This window comes from Colobus angolensis, unplaced genomic scaffold (genome assembly GCF_000951035.1).
Source record: "Colobus angolensis palliatus isolate OR3802 unplaced genomic scaffold, Cang.pa_1.0 Scaffold225, whole genome shotgun sequence".
Taxonomy (NCBI): Eukaryota; Metazoa; Chordata; class Mammalia; order Primates; family Cercopithecidae; genus Colobus; species Colobus angolensis.
In genome coordinates this window covers 1,787,894-1,806,204 of record NW_012115433.1, presented here as the reverse complement: position 1 = coordinate 1,806,204, position 18,311 = coordinate 1,787,894, and the positions used below count along the sequence as shown (strand labels likewise).

Sequence of the window (18,311 nt, the reverse complement as noted above, 5' to 3'; positions counted from 1 at the left end):
GATCTCCTGACCTCGAGATCCGCCCGTCTCGGCCTCCCAAAGTGCTGGGATTACAGGCTTGAGCCACTGTGCCCGGCCGATTATGGACCCTTCTAAAATGAAACATGTAAATATCTTGCCCATTTGTATATACTTAGTAACACCTTTTGTTCTGACAGCACCAACCTGTCATTAACCCTCTTTCTTTTCTTTTCTTTTTTTTTAAATCTTACTCAGTGGTCTTGACGAGGATTCTAAAGACATGTTTCAAAGTAGAACCCCTGAGATTGCATGGCTGTTTTTGCATGTAAAAGCCTTTTCTCGAAACATCTGTAATCCAAATATTTTTTCAGCAGTGAAAAATTACTGCTCCACTTGTATTTTTGTCCATGTTATTATTTGTTTTATACACAAAATTCACCCTCCCCTCATGATGATCATCTTCAGGTTCCTCTCACAGCCTTTCTGGTTGGGTGAGATGGCTCTCATTTAAAAACAAACAATTAAACAAACAAATGAACAAAAGAACAAACAGAAAAAAAAGCATATACCCACTTTAGACATGATGATTAGTAACTGCTTCAACTACACTCATGATCCATTAAACATAATGGTCTTTCATGTTCTTCATCTTCTTGATTCCTGATTTGTTCCTTTACTCCAGTTTTCATGGATTCTTATGAACATACCTTTGACTTGTCAGCACTAATATACACATTACTGTTGGAAACTCTACTTCAAGCATCTTACTCTCTGTTCACCACCTCCTACTCCAGCAATTCTCTATCCTGACAGGGATCTACAATTTATTGACACTAGCAACATTTTCTTAAAATCAGTTTGCCTTTATTTCCTCACATCTCTCTTACTGATTTATGTACTATGAGCCCTCATTATTATTACTCCTGTATATATGCATATTACATCGTAATATATCAAACTTAGTGACATCAAACAATAATAATAATATATCTTATTTTGTTTGAGTCAGGAATTTGAAAGTGTGTTTTTAGGGCAGTTTTAGCTCTTAATCTCACAGGAGGTTGTAGTCAATGTTGGCTGGGTCAACCATGATTTGATGATTTGACTGGGATTGGAGGATCCAGTTTCAAAGTGTCTTACTCACATTGATGGCATGTGCATGGCATGGATGGCGAGCTGGTGCTGCCAAATAGACTCCTCTTCACAGCACTGCCTGAGTGTCCTCATGGCAGGAAAGCCAGTTTCTCCCATTTTTTTTCAATTTATCTGACAGCGTGTTTTTTCTTCTTTAATTTCTTAATATGATGAATTATATTGATGAACTTTTGAATACTAAACCAATCTTATGCTTCTGGGATAAACCCTACTTTATCATGGTGAATTATTCTTTTATATATTGCTTGATTGAGTTATCTAAATGTTCTGTGGAAAATATTTGCATGAAAAGTCTTGATCAAAGTTTTCTTTTCTTATACTACATCTACCTGGTTTTGGTAGTAAGAATAAGGCTGTGTAAAAATGTTGGGATGCATCCCCTCTTCTTGTATTTCCTGAACAACACTGTGTAGAATTGGTAATTCTTCTTTAAGTGTTTGGTAAAAATTTGTCACTGAAGTGATCTGGGCTCAAATATTTCCATTTTCAGAAAGTTTTTAACTAAAATTATAATTTATTTAATAGTTACGGGATTATTTAGGTTCATCTATTTCATGTTGAGTTTTGAGAATTAGCACTTTTTGAATAATTCATCCATTTATTCCAAATTATCCAATTTCGTTGAAATTATAAACTTTATGTCAGTAGACGTGTTTATAGTATTTTCTTATTCTGTTTTTTATGTTTGCAGGGTCTGTAACATCTCCTCTTTTGTTCTTAATATTTATCATTTTTTCTGGTTTTTTTTTTTTTCCTTTTTCAGTGTTGGTAGAGGTTTATCAATATTTAGGTCTGTTCAAAAAAACAAGCATTTAATTTTATTGATTTCTGTATAATTTGTTTTGAAATGCATTGTTTTTGCTCTTATATTTATTGTTTTATTTCTTCACCTTGCTTTGGATTTATTCTGGTAATATTTTTCTAATTATTACTCCAGGACAGGGGACAGTAGAAGGAAAATAATGGTAAACTCATCACAGGTTTGGAGATACTTTGTAGTACCCTTCTTCACTAAACTACCTGCTAATATTTACTTTTCAGAGTTCTGATGGCTCCACTCTATCCAGGTTTCATAGCTGCATTTACTGTGAGATACAGGGTGGAACATGTTTACTTAGAACAGGATTATGTGTGTATCTATGTATACATATGTATATATACACGTACATATATACTACATATATATATGTATGCAACCAATATACATATATAAATACACTTCTATATAAGTAATATTCAATGGCAATATGACAGCTGATATTAATGTTTGATAAGAGGATTATAACTTAATGAGATTATAACCCATACATTCATACATCAATTGAGCCAATATTAAAGCCTGAATTGTTCTCTTTGTCAAATCTCTAAGTTAATAACTGAGATAATGTTTGAATATTCATGAAAAAATAAATGTCTAGATTCTTAAAAGCAAAAAGGCCTTGAACTTGACAGACATCGGTCTAAATGAATTTATGAAATTCCCCACAGGGCTAACATCAATAACTAAAACACCTGCCTCTATTATCAATAGTCTCAAAGTTCTTAGCATTAGAATAAAAAACATTGAAGTGGAGAATTTATTTAATATGCTAAACGTCTCCAACCACCATTTGCCTCACAGAAAACCACAAATAATTTAGGGATCTAGTTATAACCTAGGCCTCTAACTGTTTTGAAAAAACGTGGGCCACAAAAGTTTCTATCATTCAAATATTTATCATTTCTAAATTATAAATTCTGCAGCTTCCCCTAGTAGATACATTTATTTATTTATTTAGACAAAATCTACTCTGTAGCCCAGGCTGGAGTACAGTGGTGCAACCATGAGCTCACTACAGCCTCAACCTCTCAGGCTCAAGTGATCCTCCCATCTCAGCCTCCCAAGGAGCAAGGTCTACACACGTGGGCCATGTGCCAAGCTAATTTTTGTATTTTTTGTTGAGAAATGGTCTCACTATGCCTCCAGGGCTGGTCCCAAACTCCTAGGCTCAAGCAATTCTCCTGCCTCAGCCTCTCAAAGTATTAGAATTACAGGCTTGAACTACACACCACGTCTGGCCCCCCTTCTAAATTGTGTGTATTTGTTAATAACTATAATTCCCACTTAGATCTCACTCAATAGCATATATATATATATAAATATATATATATATGTGTGTGTGTGTGTGTGTGTGTATATATGGTAATTTATGATGTTATAATTTCCTTATGTCTTCCATTTATTCATTTATGCATTTGGCAATTATTCTTGAGCACCTGCAAGTGACATACTATTTCAGGAAATACATTACATAAACAATTTTTTTAAACTTGCAACTAAAATAATAAATATTGAGGAAGAAACTAAGAAGTTGTTATGAAGGAGGTCAGGGTATGTTTGCAGAATGGTATTGACTTGAGAAGACATGGGATGCTTTGGCAAAGACAAGGTTTAGACTGACAATCCAGAACAGTCCTGGTGGTTATTACATTTCTTAATGACAAGGACTTGGGATCACCTAGTATTAAAGGGGTTTCCTATTTCTACCAGTCCCTCTGGACATGCAAAAACCTTAAGTTGTAGTATAAAGCATTAGCTAATGTATAAAGTTACCTGAGAAAAAAAAGTCCTTAGGTAAGAAAAATAAAGAAAATACAGATACTTTTTAGAATGAGAAGTGTAAAATATCTCTGCCTTAGTAATGTGGGAGGGCTGATTGAGTCAAGAGAAGAAAGGCCCTAAAAGAAGTCTGAAAGGACGTACTATTTGATGTTGTGGATTGACTGGCCTAGGGACCTGAGAAATGCAGTTGCCTGAGTTAATTGGAGGCTGAACTAGAAGTGTGAGGATAGGTGATTTCCTAATCATGAACCACCACCAACTACAGTGCAACTTCTGATGCCATTAGTGGTATGTGGACTTAGAACAATCTCTCTAGCTTCTGCAAAATACAGCCTAAAATACTTGGCTACCTTTAGTGCATGTTGGAGTGAACAATCAGAGAGATCACTTTCACATTTTTGCAGCAACAGCAGTTAAGCTTCTGCCCTATCCACTTATTATGCTGACAGCTCTGTATCTCAATATCCAGTCTCAAACTAGTTCCTGAGATTTGTGTACACTGCTTTTTAGATGCCTGTACCATTACTAATACAATCTCGATATATCTATGAGCAAATTTATCAACCTTTTCCCCAAATTACCCTACCTTCTGAACTTTTGTCTTTGCAGGATGTAGTATTTAAAATATAGTTTACCTTCTTTCCTTAATTCTCAAACAAATATGTAAGGTCAGATAGTGGCAGAAACTTCCATTTGCATACCTAATAATTATATTTCTCTTACGTCCTGTTAAGAGAACTGTGCTTTTGTTAGAGTCAGCCATACGTCCAGCTGAAAAACTATATTTGCTAGCCTCCCTTGTAGATGTGGTGTCTTTTTATTTAAGTTTTGGGAAATGAAGTACAAAATACATTTTTAGCCTACAGTCTAATTGAAAAACTCCTTAAAGCATGAGTGATAGTTGTTAATTTATCTGGTATTTGATTTCTGCCCTTCCCCTTTCTCTCACCTGAGGCATAAACACAATGGAAGAGATCCAGAAGCCATATTGTAAATAAGTGGTGACAAGTGCTTAAAAAATGAAGCCAAGGCTCTTGATGGCATTATACTGCCAAGGTGTCAGTCCTTGAGAGCATAGCTCCAGACTTCTCATTAGTACGTCATTAGTGTTAAGCTTTGCTGCTACTAGCCAAGCACAATTTCTAACTAACGCAAGCATATGTTATTATTGAGGTTATTTCAATACTGGACTCTAAAATTTCACAGTTGGGGGTTGGATCCAAGATTTAGAATCATGACTATTTGAGCCAGTTTTCCAGCATACTATATTGCATATACATTAATTGTAGTTTCAGCCACCTACATCTCTATAATTCAGCTATTTGTTTTTTTCCCCCCCTCTGCTTTCCTATCTAAACTCATAACCAGTCAAACTGATGTATTAATTGGTGAACAAATATATACCACACACATCTCCAATTCTGTGCCTTTTCTCATGTTGGTCATTCTGTATCCCTGTTTTTCCTCCTTTCCAATTATTTCAGTCCTGCTATTCCTTGAAGACAAACTAGTAGCATTAAAGCAGCATGCCTTTCCAATTACATCAGAAGTCATGCTTTTTAAAGAAAACCTGCAGGGTGTGTGATCCGTGGAGTTTACCAAATGTTCCTCGTGCTACACCACCAGGAACCATAGACTGAGGATTAAGGGACAGTATTTCTGGCCATGACCCTGTCACTAACCTACTGTACTAATTAGGGCTTTTCATCTGTGCTTTTTCTGTTTCTTCATTTGTTCAATGAGAAAGGTTTACAAGATTAATTATCATTTTCAGATCTAACACTGAATTTTTTAAAATGAGTTTTCATGTAAGATCTCTTCTACAGCTACATAACAAGAGGGTTTCTGCAAAATACCGTATCTCATACATCTGTGTGTCTTCAGTGTTTGAACATCTGTTACAAAATGAATTCCCTAATGAATACCGGTGATTATCCTGCAGCTATTTGATAAGCTAAAGAGATCAATTAAAATGTTCTTCTTCATATTCACAGGTAGCATTCTTATCACCAGCTATTAATTTGCATATCAGTGTTCACAAACAGAAAGTGGGGGTGAGTGAGCTAGATTAACACAAATATATCATCAGTACTCCCAAAGTGGCAAAAGATAATGTAATAAAAAAGCATCAGCAAGTTTAATCAATTGAAATAGATGAATAATTTGAATTGAAAATTTAATCTACTATAAAGTTTGTCAGTATGCATGTGCACATTTGCGTGTGTCTATGTGGATTGCTGCAAGGATCGTACAGGTTTGATATAGACCTCACTAAAATCCTGGAACCATGTTTTCTAACTGTGTGGCCAGGGATGTATTTACTTCTAAGAACATAGTAATAATAATGCTTGCCTCTTAGGAATTTAATGATAAGTAAACTTCAAAATAAACTATTGAGGCCGGGCACTGTGGCTCACGCCTATAATCCCAGCATTTTGAGAGGCCAAGGTGGGTGGAATGCTTGAATTCAGGAGTTAGAAACCAGCCTAGGCAACATGGCAAAGCCCCAGCTCTACAAAAAATTAGTTGGCCGTGGTAGTATGTGCCTGTTGTCTTAGCTGCTGGGGAGGCTGAAATGGGAGGATCACCTGAGTCCAGAAGGCGGAAGTTGCAGTGAGCCATGATTGTGTCATTGCACTCCAGCCTGGGAAATAGAGTGAGGACTTGTTTCAAAAAAAAAAAAAAAAAAAAGAATAAAAATGAACTATTGATTTCTGAACTTAATGACAGCAGACACCTTGCTCACCCGTTTTCTGATTATGTCACCACAATTTTCCTTTAGGGTTTTAAACTTTTTCAAATCTCATATGCAATCTTCATGGCACTCAAGATGTTCAGAATATTTTGGAGAAGAGACGGCCACATATATCAATATATGCAAAAGAAAAAAAAAAAAAACTCTGCAGCAAATGTGAATCTTAAACAGAGAGCTGCAAGAAAAGAGTTGCAGCTGATTCATCAAAGTTGCTACATTCTGAAGAGCCTGCTACCCCTGCTACAAGTATTTACAGAGGAACCCTACTCCTCTCCTTTTCTGAAGATTGGTCATTCAACTTTTTCCTTTGATTCTTTGAGCTATACCCAATTATTCCAATAAACTTCTTTCTTTTTTTAACTAACCGTGGCCAATTTCTGTTGATTACGGTTAAAGAATGTTAAGAGGACAGTACATGATAAAAAGTAATATTCCCTAACTTTTTAACCCCATGAATAATTCTCTACCATTTACACCAAGAACACTGAATTTTTGTATTCCTTTATTAATGTGACTTTTCATTAAGTATTTTATTTAATAAATTATATATTATATTTTTAATATACGTGTGTGTGTGTGTGTGTGTGTGTGTGGCAGGACATCACTGTGTCACTGAGGCTGGAGTGCAGTGGCATCATCTCAGTTCACTGCACCCTCCACCTCCTGATTTCAAGAGATTCTTCTGCCTCAGCCTCCCAAGTAGCTGGGATTACAGGCATGAACCACCACACCTGGGTAATTTTTGTATTTTTTGTAAGGACAGGGCTTCACCACATGGGCCAGGCTGGTCTCAAACCCCTGGCTTCAAATGATCCACCTGCTGTGGCCTCCCAAAATGCTGGAATTACAGATGTGAGCCACTGTACCCAGCCCTCAATAAGTATTTTAGATATGAAAAATACTGTAAGAAACAAATCAGAACAAATGTAATTTTCAATGGATTTATTTTACCTGGAGTCTTCCAAAAAGGTAACTAAGAAAGTCTTTGCTGACAGTAGAGCTTTGTAGTTCTACAGCAATATAATAAAACAAGAAAAAATGGCCGGGGTGGTGGCTCATCCCTGTAATCCCAGCACTTTGGGAGGCTGAGGCAGGTGGATCACCTGAGGTCAGGAGTTCGAGGCAAGCCTGGCCAACATGGTGGGACCCTGTCTCTATTAAAAATACAAAAATTAGCCAGGAATGGTGGCGGATGCCTGTAATGCCAACTACTTGGGAGGCAGGGGCAGAATAATTGCTTGAACTTGGCAGGTGGAAGTTGCAGTGAACCAAGATTGCACCACTGCACTCCAGCTGGGCAAAAGAAAAGAGAAAAGAGAAGAAAGAAGAGAAGAAAAGAGAAGAGAAGAGAAAAGATGGCTCAAATAAATTAGGCATTTCCTAGAAAATTTAACTCTACAAAAATTATCTCTGGATAGTAAGTACACTAGTGTAACAAAAACACTTTATGTTTTCACCAGACATGAACATATACTCTCTTTTTTCATATTTAGTGGTAGTTATGCTAAAATGAGCAGCATTTTGAAATAGAGTACAGCTTATAGTCTTCTCACAGATTTAATATCCGCTACTTTTTAAGTTAATCAGTTTTACTGCTGCTATTATTTTTCTGTATGTTATGTTATTGGCTTGCTACTTTTCTTGGAATAAAATAGATATTCACAAATAATTTAGATTTCATATGTGCACATAAATGCATTAATACAAGCTACTCAAAAAATACACATTGAATTATTCAAATACTCCAAATATGTTCACACTAGTCACAAAAAGGAATTTCTGATATACTATTACCAGTTTTTATGTGAGGGTATACAATACCAGGAATGCTGAAAAAGTCCACAGGTAAATATTATCTAAGAATCCTTTAACATAAATATAAACATATTTCTATATTTAGATTATTAGAAATGCTTAAAATGATGCCTAGTACTTTTTCTTTTCCTGTATTCATATCTGATGTTATTTGTAATAATATCATGTTCCATTTCATTGGTCATTTTTAGCATAGGAACTTTGGGTTTGCTGTGATGCCTGCAGAAATGAATTTGCTTATTTCATAATTTAGTACTAGGCTTTTAAGATATAACCAAATAAAACATAAATGTATTTTGCATGATATTTTCTTGGCTTGTCCAAATCTTGCCATCCCTTGAAGCCCTACTTACTCTACCACTCCTTCAAATGAAACCTCACAGCCTGAACTTGGAGTGCTGATTATTTATCTTACAATTTGCCATATTACAGTGCTGGCATATTTTCCCCCATATTGTTTAACTTTTATGAAATCTTATTACTTCATCCAGATTGTAAGTTTCTTGAGGTCAGAGGAAATGTTTTATTTATCTTTGTTTTCTCATTAGCATTTCCCCAGTGCGTTGCATAACATAGGTTTTTAATGAATGCCTGTTCAGTTATTGATCAGTCTGCCAATGCTAACATGAAAAATGAGTCAAATCCTCTAGACTTTAGGCTGTTCTTACTGCTTTTACCATTTTGGATGAGAAACACAGAAGTGAAGTTTCTATCATTCAGAAACATGACCAGAATCAACAGACCACAATCTGTCCTTCCAAGTTCAAGAGATAAAGCCCAATATTGAGTACTTAGGGCCAAAATACATGATGTGATAAACAGCTACTTATCAAATAACAAGCCAGAAACATGCTTGCCCTCAATTACCCATTTTTCCTAAAAAAAAAAAAAAAATTTCCTCTAAGTATTCTCAAGTATCAACTAACTTCCACCCTTGGCTTTGACTGCAATTTTAGTTTACATATGGTTTTATTTCCACATACCACCCCCTGCCACAAAAGGACAGTACAGTGTACATGAAATGGTGGTTTACTGGACTTTCGGCTTAATCTTTCCATCTATGACAACTACACTTGCAAACATCAAAATGACCAGGTTCCAATAGTCATGTAGGTGCCCGTCTTTTTTTAAGGAAAAAGCAGATTCACAGAGAAGAGTTATGCATAACCTTTGGTCGGTACTTCAGTAAAGTAGGTAGACATTTTAAAATGCTGTGCAAAGCAGGGATCATGTAGGAAGACAATATCAACTTTGCCTTGCTGGGGGCAACTAAATATATATTTTCTAGAATTTTAACTTATTACCTCATATATCAGAAACATTACAAACATAAATGACATTTGCTAGATTTCAGTATTATACAACAAAGAATGTGAATAAATTCAAAACTAATCATCCCATTGGCTATACTGTTTTACAAGTCAAACCCTACTGGTCAAATTTTGAACAATTACAACAAAACAAATAATGCTTTTTCATTCCTCAGAGAACTACAATGTTGCTAAAGGTGTAACGCACAAAGCTCACAATTGTTAAGACTCCTCATGCCCTATCTCAATCTGGAGATTCACTTTTCCTAGTACCTCAGAAGACTGTGCTATTTATTCATCCATTGACATATGTTTTATTATGTTAAACATATATTGTGAGACAGGATTTACATTTTGATAGTTATTGGAGTGCCTAATGCAAATACATGTTTATATTCATCAAAAAGCCCTACAATATGTTATATCTTTTGGAATATGTGTGAGTACAAGACAACCTGCAATATAGATTGCCAATGTGGTTGCATATAAAATGCTATGTCTCTTTTACTGACTTCATTAATCTCAGAATTAAAATGGCATGAAAACACAATAACCTATAAAAATAGCAATACATAATGAAATACATGGTAATATTTAAGTCATGATTCACAGTTTAAAAGCTTCATTTACTTTCTCTCTCTTAGTCAATCATCAGAAAATCCTGGGATAAAGCATCAGTTACTTTGCCTTTTTACTGGCTAATACAAAAACATAGGAAGCAAGGTGACATCTCCTAGGTCATTCCACAAACAGCATTGCTGGGAAGGGAACCAGTCTTCAAGAGAATGCATGTGAGTAATGCAGACTCAACAAATTATAAAATAAGGAGACTGGCCTCTTAAGGGATATTATATAAAAGGATAGAGGAAGAGAAGTATGAGAAAGCCAAATGCAGAAAAAAAAAAAGTGCAAATAATTGTGCTGACCTTATGAAAATCATGTAAAAACTTTCAAGTATGTAAGTATTAAACATGACTCAAGAAATTAATTCTACAAATGCAAAAGAAATATTCATATATTCAAAATAAAATTTTAATTCACTGGGGACAAAGTCTGTCTATTTCTCTATTTGTGAGAAAACAATGTAAGCTAATACTAACTTGAACTTTCAGGTCACTGTCATTACTTTTAAGGAAATGAAAGTGGAGTAAAAAACATGGTGCTGGGTAGATACTCTTTCACTGATAAAGACCACAGAGATTTTTACTTCCAAAATTAGAAGTTCAGCCTTTGACCTCTGTGCTTCAGAGAACAGACCTGGAGCTCACTTCATCTCTCTCTAGTCACTACTTGCTCTTTCTCAAGTCACCTTCCACTTGGGCCCTCTATTCCTCCTTCTTCCTCAAATTATTATATAATAATATTGACATTTTTCCAACAAAAATACTATAAAAATTGAAATATTTTCTATGAAAGCCTTCAACAGAATGACAACAAGGGACTGGGTAATAGAAGAATTTGAACAGGATGAAAATATCAATGCAATCAATGAAAATATTCTTAAATCCTTTCATTTTACTTATTCATTTATTTATTTTAGAGACAGGGGTCTCACTATGTTGTCCAGGCTGGAGTGCAATGGTTACTTACAAGTGCAATTGTAGCTTACTGCAATCTAGAACTCCTGGTCTCAAGTGATCCTCCTGTTTCAGCCTCCCAAGTAGCTAGAACTACAGGCATTTGTCATCCCACCTGGCTCCATCATTCATTTTAGTAGTAAATTATGATATATATTACTGTCTTTCTTTCTCCATATCTCCAACTTTATGAAAGCATGTCTCTCTTTCCATTAAATTAAATGATTCAAGCAAAAACCAAATTGTCCTAAGCAGCTAATCTATGCCAGTAATTGTGCTGTGGTTGATTGTTCATGAGGGCAAGAGATTTAAGGTTTCACTAAGAGATGGAATGCTATAACAAAACACACACTCATGTTTGCCCAAATTAATATAACTTGGTATGTGGGGCTGAACTGCAGTCAGGAAATTTTCTTGACCATGAAGGCAGGGCAATTACAGAGAAGAGAGGAAGGTTTATTCTATCTGCTGTATTTGTGATTCATAAATATTCTTGTGCACAGATTATATTCTCAGAAATTGTCTATTATCACCACATTAAAAACAGTATAATCATCAACACATTCTGAAATTGCTGTCTAGATAAGGACATAATATGTATGATTTCATTTTTTAAATAACTATTATTCTATACCAATCCTTTACAAGGTTCTATATATATGTGTATGTGTGTATATATGTATACACACATAGACATATATATATACATATATGTATATATACTACTTTAAAATATATGTGTGTGTGTGTATAAATGTATATAATCACTTTATTAGTTTAGAAAGAAACAACATTATGGGCTTTTTTAAACCAAGAAATATTAAGTAATTTTCATGACAATTTAGAGCCAAAGTCCAGACTTATCTCAAAAGTTAGCTGAAAAGCACTTACCATTGTTAAATATTATTTAAATCTAAAAATCTGTGGATAGCTTATAATTGAACATATCTGAATATAAAATAATCATTGTGTTTTCTTTTTCTTTTTTTACCTTATAGTCTTTGTAATCAGAATCAAACCTTTATGTTGAAAAGTGAAGTATTTTACTTACAAACCCAGATAAGACATATAATACAATAGACATTTTATTTCAATTATATTCTATTTTTTATAATGTTAACTTAAATAAGTCTCACAGAAACACAGAAACACATGTATACACACAAAAACACATGTAGATCTCAGATTATAAATTATAGCTAAAAAGTGCAAAATGTAAGGTTGACATATTTTGAAATGCTTACATATCACCATTGTGTCAGTATTAAAGATATTATCTGGCTATAACAGTGTCTAGCCTTGATACAAGACTACTGAAAGGATATTCTTAATAGTCTTTACATGTAAATAGTTTTTTAAAATTTTTTTATATTAAACTGAACAAATATATGCCGTTCAAGTAGACCAATATCAATAAAATGATTTGTTTTCAAATTAGTCCCTAATTTGAATTGCTGATACAATTATTTTTCTAACGTATGCACGTATCCTACAACTAAAACATGCATCGCTTCATTTTTGAACATGCTTTGCTTTAAAATAGGTTCAGAATAATTAGTTGTATAGAAACATAAGCTATGGCTTGTAGATAGTAATGGATGCCTAAAAACATGGCTCAATGATAATGGCCTTGATAATCAGATGACGATTTTGAGTTAGCAAAATGTATGTTTCTAATCTTGTTTTACCTCTGCTGTTATAACTCTCTCTCTCTCTATATATATATAGTTTTGTATTTGTTATGAACAAAGAAGCATCATAGCGTAAAACAAGAGTTGTGAATAAAGATGCACTGTTTGTAAAACCATAGAAAAGGACAGCAATGACTTTTTACCTCACAGGGCTATTGGAAGAATCTGGGTCATGAGCTGCTACAGTGCCAATGATATTCCCAACCTGGGTAGCTTCTGACACCTCCATAGGGTACAAGGGTGAAGAGAACACAGGGGGCTCATCCACATCTTCCACAATTATCTTCACGGTTGTTGTGTCGCTGAATGGACCCAAGCTTAGAAAGCGGGGGTCGGCATCTTTATTTGCAGCTTCTATCCGTAGTGTGTAACTTGTTTTGGCTTCAAAATCCAGTTCCTGTAAAGAAAGTCATTAGGAAAATTAAATTACCAGTTAAATAGTCAGCAAAGCAGAGCCTTTTCATTTATGAATGTCAATAAGCACAGGAAAGACTCGGTCATGTAAATGCACCATCAGCATTCAAAAATAATAAATAACAATGCCAATCAGAATTCTTGCTGCTTTCCTGGCTCACAAACAATGGTTAGTGCTTCTGAATCAACTTCATCCACTCTGCTGCTATACGCTGCATGAACAGACAGATACCAGTCTTTGGAATATTATTTGAAAGAAAAACTGGTCAAATTTATATTTTTCCAACAGGGACTTTCAATGTAATATTCTTCAACAATGTGATTTAACTGTACTACCCAGGGTGTACTTTAAAAATTAAGAAAAACTTTCTATTGAATTTCTCATTTAAGGGTCAGTGATTTGGGGGACTACATTAGGATTCTGAGTTTTCAGGGCACTCAAAGTGTGGTTGCAGGGGCAAGTGTGCCATCCTGAGTTTGTTCAGTCTGCAAACATGGCCAGTTCTTCTCCATGAAGCACCCATCATGTCTGCCTTCACTATTCCTCCATCAAAATGTACTAGATTATTGGGGGAACCAGCCCCCAATATTTCAACGTAGGTTCTTTCTATTTTTCCTAAGTGTCAGCCAATCTGAGAAATAAAGAGAAAGAGTACAAAGAGAGAAATTTTACAGCTGGGCCTTCGGGCGTGTCATCACATATTGGTGGGACTGTGATGACAACCTCGAGCCGTAAAACCAGCAAGTTTTTATCAGGGATTTTAAAAGGGGAGGGGGTGTATGAACAGGCAGTAGGTCACAAGGAATCACATGCTTCAAAGGGCAATAAAGATCACAAAGCCAGGCAAAATTAGAATTACTGATGAGGGTCTCTGTCCCACTGTGCACGCATTGTCTTGATAAACATCGTAACAGGAAACAGGGTTCGAGAGCAGACAAATCGGTCAGACTAGAATTTACCAGGCTGGAATTTCCCAATCCTAGTAAGCCTGAGGGTACTGCAGGAGACCAGTGTGTATTTTACTTCTTATCTCAACCGCGTAAGACAGACAATCCCAGAGCAGCCGTCTATAGACCTACCCCCAGGAATGCATTCCTTTCCCAGAGTCTCAATTATTAATATTCCTTGCTGGGAAAAGAATTCAGTGATATTTCTCCTACTTACACATCTGTCTACAGACTCTCTGCAAGAAGGAAAATAGGGCTCTATTCTGCTCGACCCCGTAGGCAGTCAGACCTTATGGTTATCTTCCCTCACTGCCTGAAAATCGCTGTTGTTCTGTTCTTTTCAAGAGTGCACTGATTTCATATTGTTCAAACACACATATTTTACAATCAATTTGTACAATAGTGGTCCTGAGGTGATGTACATTCTCAGTTTATGAAGATAACAGGATTATGAGATTAAAGTAAAGACAGGCATAAGAAATTATAAGAGTACTGACTGGGGAAGTGATAAATGTCAATGGAATCTCCACAATTTGTGTTCTTCTGCCTCAGCTCCAGCCTTGGGGTCTCCGTTTGGGGTCCCTGACTTCCCGCAACACTAAATCTCTATTTTAGGAGGTTAACAGTTATATCTCAGAATCTTTGCACTGTATCTAATTTTCCAGCAGGATTTACATGCTACAATTTTCCTAAAAATTAGTGACCAACTCAGACCACATGAGAGCTGAAAAAGGTTGTGAGGACAATTAAACTAGTTGCACTAGCACAGTATCATCTTTGAAAAATAGAAATCATATACACAACATGTAGATGTTGTTTGTGACAGTAACATGTTTCTTTTTCTTCAGTGGATATAGAAAGTAACAGCTTTTTATGACTTTCAATTCCAGTCTCACCACTGCAAAACTGTCCCCAAATTCTTTTTACATTTAATGATGTAAAACAAAAAGAATTAAAAATAGTTAAAAAAAAAAACTGTATAGGAATACTGCAAAATATAATACATATTTTACTTAGTTGTCAGTATATAAAAATAAAACATTATGAAATGTGAGCTAATATGTAATACTGAGAATTGTAATTCTAATTCATTCACTATATGTCTGGGTGTACGTGTGTGTATATATACAGGCACACATTTATTCCAACTTAACCCACAAAGGATGTGATAACCAAAATAAATAAAACAATATAGTTACATAAGTATAAAATAGGTATAAAATAGGATATATATACACATACTGTACTGTGTATCATATATCCCATACTGTGTACAGTGCATATTCACTTTGCTACATAAAATATAACACATATATACACACATATACACATTTTATATATAAATATATGTATACACATTACATATATATATACACATATATGTGTGTATATATATACACATAATATATATATATATGTATGTTTGCACACAAATATTAAAGAGATCCCACGGTTAATCTCCGAGTAAGAAAAATGAAAAAAAAAATGTATAAATCAATACAGAAGATACGCTTACAACATCTAGACGAGACCGTACTTACTAAAACGCTTATTTACCATCTGTCTTAGCCACTAGATTTGAAGCCCTGACCATTTTGTTCATCACTATTACTCCCAGTACTTAAAATGCTTTTGATACATAGGGGAGTGTCAATAAATTCTTGAGCCTCCTTTTCTTGAATTAACACAACAACAACAACAAAAATTAGAACACGGATATTCAGGTACAAGTGGCTGAAAATTAAACTATACACCTGACCCAAAGAATCCTGCTGGTCAAAGTGAGAGACAAGGGAAGAAATAGAGTCAGGTATATTGTTTTTCTTGAGCACAAAAACACTTTATAGAATTGCTCCAGAACGAAAAAGTTTTCATTCTTATCTAAGGTTTTACATAAAAATGTTGGGGCGGCCGGGCGCGGCGGCTCAAGCCTGTAATCCCAGCATTTTGGGAGGCCGAGACGGGCGGATCACTAGGTCAGGAGATCGAGACCATCCTGGCTAACACAGTGAAACCCCGTCTCTACTAAAAAATACAAAAAACTAGCCGGGCGAGGTGGCGGGCGCCTGTAGTCCCAGCTACTCGGGAGGCTGAGGCAGGAGAATGGTGTAAACCCGGGAGGCGGAGCCTGCAGTGAGCCGAGATCCGGCCACTGCACTCCAGCCCGGGTGACAGAGCCAGACTTCGTCTCAAAAAAAAAAAAAAAAAAAAAAAAAAAAAAAAAAAAAAAAAGGTTGGAAGAAAAAAAAAAAAAAAAAAAAAAAAAAAAAAAAAGTTGGGCCACATGGAAAATACTGCCATAACAACATTGTATTATAAAACTCAGTAATATTTTTATCAGGCTACCTTTTTTGTTTTTTTATTATCTAAGAGTTGGTTTTATCCAATGGTGGTCAAAGGTGAGAATCAGAACCTACCAGAGACCCTTCCAAATTATGTGTGGCCCCTTCCCAGGGCTTTTGATTCAGCAGGTGCAGGATGAGGTACAGGCAGATCTATTTTTAGAAGACTCATCAGGTGATTCTGGTGCAAATCTTCTCTTAAGAAACCTGACCTATTCATTAAAATTTTCTTGGGCCTATATATAAATTCCAACCTTTATTTTGAGGACACTTCTCAGAAGCATTCTCATTTACCTAAAAGCATCTACTGATAAATCAAAACATACTTGTAAATAGTTTGGACAATAATCTCAGTTTGTCCTTATATTCTTTATAAAAATTATTAACTATAAGAGAAAACTTATTTTCAAATATGATGTGTCTGTATGTAAAAGAATATGCTTAGAAATCCCACTTGTCAGCTCCTTTCAAATCAATGCAAAACCACAACTTTATTTATTCAGGTTTTCACATTAGCAAAAGGCATGCCAAGTACTTCTGTATTCAAGTAAAAGTTTGTCTCCCTTATGAAAGAATAATTTAAAATTTACTGCAGAAATGAATGCAATTTTTTATAGCAACTTATTTTTTTAAATGTGTCTAAAAGGCAGTAACATGAGGTATAGACATCTGGATGCTAAAAAGTCATGAAGAAACACAGTATTATGCATGATGATTGGTTGCCTAAAAGCTATTATGAAAATAAAGCAATAAAAGAATTCATGTGAAAGTCTATGAATCAAGATTACAGACAAAAGGAATTGCTTCACAAAATTATTTTCAGAGCATATCAGAATATGCCAGGATCTAGTTTTCAAAGAGGGGAGCAGTGTGATGAATAAGACTGTTAAGCATTTGAATAAAAAATAAACTTTTACAGTAAAATTTACTTTTTATTTGATTTCTCATTGTTGATTTCTAGATAAGTAATATAGTCCATAACGATTAGAATTATTAAGATTATACTTGAAAAATAATAACAATTGAGAAAAGATACCAAAGAAGGAAATAGAAAAAAATAAAAGTAATTTCTAAATAAATTATCTCGATGTTTGAAAGTACATTATATTAGTTCGTTTACTCGCTGCTGATAAAGACATACCCGAGATTGGGCAATTTACAAAAGAAAGAGGTTTAATGGACTCACAGTTCCACGTGGCTGGGGAGGTCTCACAAACATGACAGAAGGTGAAAGGCACATCTCACGTGGTGGCAAACAAGAGAAGAAGAGCTTGTGCAGTGAAACTCCCCCTTATAAAACCATCAGATCTCATGAGACATATTCACTACCACAAGAGCAGTATGGGGGCAAACCGCCTCCATGATTCAATTGTCTACCACTGGTTTCTTCCCACAACACATGAAAATCATGGGAGCTACAATTCAAGATGAGATTTGGGTGGGGACACAGCCAAACATATCATACGTATAAGTGGATACTTACATAATTGGAAATTTAACCAGGATTAAAAAAAAAAAAGGCCGGGTGCCGTGGCTCAAGCCTGTAATCCCAGCACTTTGGGAGGCTGAGACAGGCGGATCACGAGGTCAGCAGATCGAGACCACCCTGGCTAACACGATGAAACCCCGTCTCTACTAAAAAATACAAAAACCTAGCTGGGCGAGGTGACGGGCGCCTGTAGTCCCAGCTACTCGGGAGGCTGAGGCAGGAGAATGGCGGGAACCCGGGAGGCGGAGCTTG

General features: G+C 35.4%; 1 protein-coding gene across 2 annotated transcripts in view; it reads right to left on the bottom strand.

The window, feature by feature from the left end:
• Nucleotides 1-18,311, bottom strand: part of CDH7 (cadherin 7, type 2) — a 138,762-nt gene that overhangs the window by 24,779 nt on the left and 95,672 nt on the right. For both annotated transcript variants that reach the window (XM_011944072.1, XM_011944071.1), the window contains exon 7: nucleotides 13,010-13,263. In XM_011944072.1, the coding sequence (XP_011799462.1) occupies nucleotides 13,010-13,263 (254 nt within the window). The remainder of the gene's footprint in view (nucleotides 1-13,009; nucleotides 13,264-18,311) is intronic.